Source organism: Lepisma saccharinum, chromosome 13 (assembly GCF_977018435.1).
Source record: "Lepisma saccharinum chromosome 13, izLepSacc3.1, whole genome shotgun sequence".
Taxonomy (NCBI): domain Eukaryota; kingdom Metazoa; phylum Arthropoda; class Insecta; order Zygentoma; family Lepismatidae; genus Lepisma; species Lepisma saccharinum.
In genome coordinates this window covers 26,863,472-26,872,698 of record NC_139241.1, presented here as the reverse complement: position 1 = coordinate 26,872,698, position 9,227 = coordinate 26,863,472, and the positions used below count along the sequence as shown (strand labels likewise).

Sequence of the window (9,227 nt, the reverse complement as noted above, 5' to 3'; positions counted from 1 at the left end):
AAACAACTCTTTTTGTCTCAAGAACTACAATAGGTGAAGTATTTTCAGCACTGATTTCAGATCTGTTTGTAGTTTTTTCCTGTCACCCACAGTTTTGATGAGACAGAGGAAACAAATTTGTTCTATGGTTTATATAATTTATGCATGCAAGAAGGTGCTGTTGCAACAAAAACATGTTTGAAGCTTACCTCTAAAATGTTGTGGTGTATGATTTTCACCTGTATTTGGCATCAGGAACATCCCTCTTCAAAGTCCAGGTAAAATCAGCTAACATGGAGGGGGTCCATTTTCCCTGGTAATGTTTCTGCTTTTCTGCAATAGCCTGATTAAATCTCTTGGCATGCTCGTCACCTACAGCTCCAAGGTTTGGGGGGAAGAAGTCTATGTGTGATTCCAAGAAGTGCATTTTAAGGCTCGTGTTGCACCCCAATGTCTGATATGCAGTTAATAGGTGGGACACAACCTCGTGGAAATTGATGGACCTATGGTTCCCCAAAAAATCTCTCCATATTCTTGTAAATGACAAGACATGCTTTCTTTTCGATCTCATTAAGTTCGTCATTCCATTTTTCATCACGGAACAGTTTCCCTGATCTGAAGGCCCAGAAACATACCCTTTTTTTTTTATCTTAACATCACTAATCCTGTGAAATTTATTTCTCAGATATTGGAAATCTCGGCCACTTTTGTCCATGGTTTTGACGAAGTTCTTAATAAGGCCGAGTTTGATGTGTAGAGGGAGTAGAAATATTTTTTCAGTATTAACTAAAGAAGGATGCTTGACGTTCTTCTCCCCTGGAGTCAGGGAAGTTCGTTTAGACCATACTTTTTAATGTAGTGGTTCTGCCTGTCCCATTTGCAAAGGAAGCACGAAAACTTTGTGTAACCAAGTTGCATTTGATGTCATTACAAAACACAATACCATCTTCTAGAGAGAAGAAATCTTTAAAAGCACCTTCACGATTTAAAAAAAACAAAAAAAACTTTTGTTTCAGGCTGTAAGAGATGCCAGCCGGGAGCCCAAAAGTTCAGATTGTTGCTTTGACAATTTCAAATCCCATACGAGGTCATTGATATCGGCCTGACTCAATAAATGTGGTTCATTTGAATGCCTGCTTGCTTCATATGTTGGATCTGCAACAGTGCTATCATGTTTATCAAAATCACCATCAGACTCATCACTGACCATCATATTACTAGGGGGTTTGGGCACAGGCAATTCTTCACTTTGAGGCACTGGTGTCATGGTGGATGCGATATTTGGGTATGATACAGTGTGTTCGAGTGAGCTTTGATCCTGCACTGCAGGTCAAACAATGATGCGTAAACGCAGTCTATAACTGATAAGCAACTTCCCAAAGAAAGGTTTGCATACAGTGTTTCCAGTTATATTTTTTAAAAAAATCCCCCTTGCAGTGCAGTAGTACCTATATTTGCATGTTGTCTTAATATATACATATATACTGAATCTGAAAAACTGTGGGTGATGGACAAATTTCGATTATGGAATCAGGTTCAGTGTGCAAAATTATATAAAAGAAAGCTAATTTCAGCTCTGAGACAAAACCTTTGTTGGCCAGTGTTATATACAGAATTAATCAGTGTTTCGGAATTTTTAAATATCTTACAGGGTAAATCAGACTCCAGAAAGTATTGTGGCAGTAAATAAATTCTAAATTTAATGTTTAAGAGTTTATTTTGCTTTGCATATATTACTTTTCTTTTTTTTATGACAAAATCTTTAATTGACTGATTTGATTTCTTTCCAAATATCTTACATCCATCAAGACTTCTGAAACCTTGGAAAATATGTACAATCTATACCTTGAACTAGCAACACTAGCATCACTGCTCCAACTGCAGGGTTTCAATACAGTGGTGGATCTATACTATTACACAAGAACTTCCAATTCACAAAATATGCACGTAAATATCAACTTACCATCCGTAAGTTAAAATAACATCTCCATTTGATATTTTGGGCAATACTGTGTTCATGATTTGCTTATCTGCCAGTTCGATATTTTCATACACATATTTATCTACTGCATCTTTCAGTTTATCCTTTGCCTGAAAATATAAGGAATCTGTAATAACACTTTACAAAAACTATTAACTGCTTCCCATGCATATGAACTCAATTATTCATCAAGTTAAGCAATGGTCTACAATAATTAACTTAGACAGTGAGTTAACATAAAAGTATTGGTATTGGCTAATACCAATCACACTGATCAACACATCTGTGGGTATTCTGATATAATGCAAAATGTACAAGTTTTCATTAATTTTTCACAAAACGTAATAAAATCTTGGATACTGTATTTACTCATGCATAATGTGCAATTTTTGTCCAAAATTTTTGCACCAGAAGCTGTGGTGCATATTATGCATGGAATAATTCAGACAGGCAACATGAAACCATGCATGTTTTCACTAAACCACTGCATATAACATGTATATATCAACAGGCACAAATACAAATTACCAGGTCGGGTTTCTTGAGCAATGATAATTAAAAAACTGTGCATAAGTTTAAAGATCATTTCCCACGATTTTTCACTTTGTAATGTAACATTCTGCGACACCAAGAAGAGTCGTGCCATTCTAGCGGAATTCAATCATGCACCTCTTTTCACCATGGGATGCGCATTGGCGGTATTTGTCGGGCAAGAAATAATAAAATATAACTTCCTCAGTGCTGTAAATACATAACATAACTTTGATCTTGCTTTCTTCTGCTACAGAATAAACAAGGTGGTTAATGAAATGAAAGCTTTGGGATGCTAAACACAGTAGAGGGAGAGGGGGGAGGTGGTATGTGTTGGTGACTTATTGTATACACAAGACAATATTCTGCTATTGCCCCACATAGCAACAGGAGACTCATTCAATAGGTAGGATGTCATTCATTCTGATCTACAAAACAACAGCTTTATGACCTACAGCTAAGAAAGCCATTATGTGTGAGATATAATTGTTTGATGCTTTTCCGCATCAAAGTCAGGGTGTGCATTGTACATGCACGAGCATTATACACACGTAAATATGGTAATTTTCATTAAAAAAATTAGAGCTCAACCAATATAAAATTTGCCAATACCAATTCCTGATATTCTGCTGATCTGAAACAAAATTGCAAAGGCTCTGTGACAAAACCGAATCAATGATTGATTGATTTGGTTCGTTTTACTTCGCTTTTCCACCACTTTTGGCTAACCATGAAGATGAGTATACATGATGATATGATGAAATTGATGAAGGGACACACACAAATAATACCAACACTCAGGCTGGGATTTGTACTCAGGACTCCCGGCATCATAGCATGCTATGCTAACCACTCTGCCACAGAGGATGGCACAAAACTGAATAGTTCTCAGAGCCATTCATCCCTAGAGAATGGTGGAACAATTTCATTAATCACTTGAGAATGGTGGAACAATTTCAGGTCATTCGATGCCAAATCATCAGGAAAAAAAAAACAGTTTTCAAACTGACCATTTCAGATTTTTTGTGAAACGTTGTAGAATGGTAGAGGATATGAAGTAACTTACATGAGTAAAATTTTAGCCTTCAGAGGTAAATGGCATTAATACGGCAAGGTTACCAACATTATAAAAAATGTAAAATTTATGCTTACAAGGTCAACAAAAACAATTCTTAATTTTCTTCTAATTGCCGAATAACTTTTAATTTTTGCTTGTTTTGAAGCTAAGGGAGCACAGTTTTCATGTGAACATACTGAAATTTTCATTTCAATGTTGCATGATGTGACCTTTGACCTTGAATATCTAAAAAAGTAAATGTTAAATTTTGGGAGGGGGGATAAAATATGCTATATAGTTAAATGCAATCACTGTTATGTGCGAGTTTTATTTTGAGAAGGCTTTGGGAACAGAAATGATAAAAAAAATATTAACACTAAACATAAATCTAAAAGTTAAGCCGTCCAGTAATCTCTCTCTATTCACAGATTTGAATTGTGAATGTTACTTGATAATCACGGTTCTTTTTAACAAATTTTATGTGATTTTGGTGATTGTGATATATCCGTAACTGTGTAGCAATAACAATTGTGGTTGGAATTGTTCAAGTATTGTGTAGAGAAATAAGTTTAAAAGAAGCCTTACAAATTCATTAATAGTGGTTATATTCTGCACAGATTTCATCATCTTAGGTAGGGATTGAGGTTTCTGCCTGATCATTTCTAAGTTAATTCACTGCAAACAAATTTCTTCATTGCTGTTCATCATTCTTGTAATAAAAAACCTGAAAGAAGATATCAAGATTGGTGATGTCATTGTGTTGTGCAGCTTTCCTGAAAATTATTGTTCCATACTTAGGGTTACCAGACGTCCGGTTTCTCCTGGACATGACCTACATTTTAGCTTTATGTCCGGCGTTCGGGAGGAATTTTAAAAATATCTTAAATGTCTTACATTTTGAGCATCACATAATATTAATTAGGAAAATACGTAACAGAAAAAAATAATGCAAGTTACAAGTCTATGAACTGTGCTTCCAAACTCAATAGTGAAATTTATTTTGATTCAGTCATTGCCCCAAAAGAAAAAAGTTTGTCCTGCTATTAAACAAACGGGAAAACAAAGCAATTAATGAACAAAGTTTTGGGACCACTTTCTGATAACGTCACTGTTCAATGCCTGAGCAGAATTTCTTGCCTTAGGGTTTATACTGATGGAACAAGGTGTTGCCCATTCTTATTTAATATAATTTGATTGTAAAGCAGGGGTATAGAGAACAAAGTTATTCAGGGTGTGTGCCAGTCAAGAAAGTCATGGAAGTTACAAAAAAGTAAAGAAATCAACAAGTAGGTCAAGAAGTCAATAAATTATTCTTGTGGTCCAGAATTTTTGCTATCATAATGACTGATTGGTTGATTTAGTTTATTTTACTTCACTTTTTTCTGCCCCCTTGGCTATAGCAAAGATGAGGATGAATAGTGATAAGATAAAATGGATGAAGGGTCAGTCACAAACATATGGGGACAACCGACACAAGCCCCACATAAGATTATACTGGCTGCGAGCCCAGATGCCAAAGCCTCGCTTGTCTGCCAAACACATTTCAGGATGCATTAATACGAGAAAGCAGATGTAATTCTCTTCTTAAATTCAGCTTCAGTTTTTATCTTAAATGTGGCCCTTTGGTAGGGGTTTTCATTAAATAAATATTTATTTTCTTAATTAATTTCCAACTTTACCTAAGTAGGGGTGGAATAAATAAACGTTAAGAAAAACTGAAAAAAGGTCATCAAAAGTCCAGAAAAGGTCAAGAATTCTGGATGTGTTATTTTGGTAGACACCCTGTTATTCAACTAAAAACTACCCAAAGTGAAACTTCTGGAACCATTTTAAATTACGGTAATTGCTGAACATTTGTTTGCCATTACAGGACATAATTCAAATGTTGAGAGAGTACTTTCATTACCATCAGCAAAACAGACTCACAAGAGAAATTATTTTTTTATAAAGTCTGTAAAATGTTTGGTACTGGTCCCTATAATTTCAAAGAGTTTGACTGTCCACTCTAACATAAATACTATAAAGTTTGACTAAACCTGAAATTTTGATAAAATTTGTCTCCTCTGAGAAGTATCACCTAAATCATGTAGTAAGAGGTGCATTGATTAGTATGATTGCAAGTTTTGAAATTTTGCATTTAAAAATTCATTAAGAATTCATTTTTTAAAACTAAATAGTGCCATTTTTCAACTACTTCCTAACATGTTCTATAGAAATATGTATTATTTATTGAGAATGTTTTGTGTCCTACATTTTGACTTATGTCCTACATTTCCCTTACAGCGATCTGGTAACCCTATCCATACTAAACAATGAAGTGCATGGTTTTCACTGGAATAGTGTCAAACCCAGAATTCACCTGTTTGTCATATATTACAGAGAAACAAAAGCAGGGAAATTGTCATGTAGAAACCTGGAGGTTATTTCAATTTTTTTCTTCAACATAATTCAATAGCCAAACATAAATTTCAAAATCATCTTATTTAACTTTTGAAACAAAGTATACACGATATATGACTACAAGACTAGTTGTTCGACAGGAATATGAAATGTATGTGTCAAGAAGAAATAATGGAGAATGAAAATTGCAAACAGAAGACATGAAGAAGTCAAACGACTACCTGGAACTTAAACATTTCATGCTTTCCTACCTTCAACAAGGAATGATCTAATAATTAACGAGGTTTTCTACATATCTAGGTAGACAACCACTGAAGTGCAGCAAAACAAATATTCCATGTGAAATATTGTCTATTTAAGAATAAAAGGTTTTGTAACTTCCTTCCGTGTATAATTATGCTTGGTAGTTACATTGCGTCATTAATGTGAATCTACATTACAGGATGTTTTGATCAGTTTTCTACATCCCAATGGTCCATCCTCATCAAATCTGTACCTTCATCAGCTACACATACTGAACAAGTCAAAAGAACAAGTTTTCAAAAGTTTGATTCACAAACTGTAACTCAGCAAAATTAAATTAATTGATTGATTGATTTAAAATTTTTGTTGGCATGTATGGTCGTTTTGCATTTTCACTATACATGGGGAAATAGCCCCTTATCTAAAATTCTTACTTAACGGTTAAAAAAGGGGTGTAAAAAGCCCCTTAGGAAAAATGAAAAGTGCAAGGTTGTAAAGGGACCTGGACAGGACACACACAACACATTAAAAAGGTAAGAATACACAAAAAATGTCCTCACAGGCAGCGGAAGAGACCAGCTCTTCTCAGAAAGTTAAAAATGTTTCTTTAAACATTATTGTCATCTCCCAAGAGGGAAGATAAACAGCTAGGAAGATTAAAAGTCCACCTGAGGAAAGCAAAAGACGCACATTCAATAAGAATATGCCAAAAAAAACTTAAAATGACATTACAAACACAACACATTGGAGGGTCCAGCCTTTGCAGCAAGTAAACATGTGGGAGATGGTTGTATCCAATTCGAAGCTTCTCACCTTCTTGGTGAGAGAGACGGGATGGGGAACGCCAAGCACCAGGGGTGGACTTGATAGCCGGAAGCTTGTTTCCCCCACTTACCTCATCCCACTCTGCCTGCCACCTCTCAAGAAGGGAACAGTGGAAGATATTCTGCAGGTCCCTAAATGGCAGAAAGTGGATGAGAGCATTGCCATATCAGGGTGGCTACAAACAAGCAGAAATGAAATTCCCTGACTTTTCCAGGTTTTCCAGGACAAAATTTACATTTTTCCCTGACAATTACAAACTAAACTAAATTGATGTTTTGGCAAATGGAAATAATATACTCATACAGATCCACGTATGGTTTGCAAAGTACCAATATTATCTTTAAACTAAAGGCTAAAAGATTAAAAATCAGCAACTTACATGTGTGAGTATGAGATTTTTCGTACTATGTTTCGGAGGTTACACTACCTCCTTCTTCAGGTTGAAACGATGTTATTCAGACACCTGACATGGTGCCTCGTCGTGAAAGTGATGGTTAAGGATTTAGGTTAAAATGTTGCATGAAGGACACTTTCTAAAAAAGAATGTAAATTACACATCTAAAACCGCGCAATACTCATAAAAAACAAAAGAACGTCCAAGGCTAAAGTCGGCGAACTGCCGACCAGTGTTCGGGGTAGCCTTTAGTTTATATTTAATTGTGAGTAATTCGCACATATCAGTATGTTATTCAATATTATCTTCTATTAAATTGACTTAATTTCTCTATTCTCTATGATTTGAATTCAAACTGCAAAATAGTGAATTTGGAAAATTATTAAAATTCACAAGCTAAGGAAGGATTATGGAATTTTGTCATACACAGTAAGTTTAAAATAAAATACTTGATTATTTTTAAAGTTACGACTAAATGAGATAAAAGTGAAGAGTGATTGATTAAGAAATACAATTTGTAATTCATCATTCTCCTTATACATTCTCGGTATTATATGTTGATATTTCAACTGAGGTTTGGAACCCTCTGCTTGCAAAAACTATGAGTGTGGACTCATTTTTCAATGCATAAAGCTACTTCTCTCTTCTCTGTAAAGCAAACAACTTAACTCTTGCATATAAGTGAAACAACTGAATCGAACAAAAGAAAGTGTCATATTTCCTTACATTATCGAAGGGATTTCTGCTTCAGTACAGTATATCCAAGTGAAGTGCTGTGAAACTGACAACATGCAGTTATACCATTAATACTGACGAAAAGGGTATGTAAGTATTAGAAATTTAATGCAAGGAATTTATAGAATTGCATTGTATAGGTACCTGATTTAGCTAACCAACACATTAAAACAGGAACACTCTAATAATAAAAGCTTCTGAAAGTTCATATATGAGGGGCATCCTGAAAAAAGCTCCAATGGTGCCTATACGCAGCACTAGTGGTCGGAGAGCGACACACACACACATGAAGGCAGGAAGAAGTGGCATGTAGCTGTAATCTGGTACAGTTGCAATGCAGCAGGTTTAGGACAGTTCTAGGTTAAAGATTGCAGCTCTCATAAAGTCTCCCACCGACTGCGATGTAGCCTACATTGCACGCTCAGAATTTGGCACACAGGCACCAGCAATCGTGCGAGTTGTGCAGACCCGACGTCGTGAGTGATAGTATGGTCAGACGATGGTGCAGACAATTCACTGAAGGCCAATCAAATGTGCACAAACCTCTAACAGCTGAGTACACACGGGCCCTTTGCATCACTTCAGGCTAGAGATTTTAGACCACTCCCTGTACAGCCCTGGCATTGAATATACCGACTTTCATCTCTTTGTTTAACTGAAGAGGTTTCTGGCAGGGCAAGGATTTGACAGCTACATTACGGTAGAGATAGTTCCAATCTTTGCTGTCAGACACATATACCATGGGCATACAAAATTTAGTGCCATGCTACGACAAATAACAGAACAGCGGTGGTGATTATGCCGAAAATTAGGTTAGGACTCACTGTTACTAATGCAAAAAATTACACCTGATATTCTTGTTTTATTTATGCCTAATCGGTAGGGACCTTGATATATTTTTTTTTCAAATTGTTGTATTTTCTTATTTTTTATTTTTTACTTTACGGTGTTATTTTTCCCAAAATTCAGATTTTCATTTTAGCGCATTTTCTGGCAAATATCTGAAATTATACCTTCATAGTGTTTTTAAACTACTATTTCAAATTGTAAGTCACATGGCTTACGCCTCTTCGTGAGAGTTT

The 9,227-nt window shown here is 35.5% G+C and overlaps 1 protein-coding gene across 1 annotated transcript in view; it reads right to left on the bottom strand.

Moving 5' to 3' along the window:
• The window catches only part of eIF2Bdelta (eukaryotic translation initiation factor 2B subunit delta), a 156,866-nt gene that overhangs the window by 92,719 nt on the left and 54,920 nt on the right, over positions 1–9,227 (bottom strand). The window contains exon 9 of the mRNA XM_083133977.1: positions 1,943–2,070. Within this exon, the coding sequence (XP_082990103.1) occupies positions 1,943–2,070 (128 nt within the window). The remainder of the gene's footprint in view (positions 1–1,942; positions 2,071–9,227) is intronic.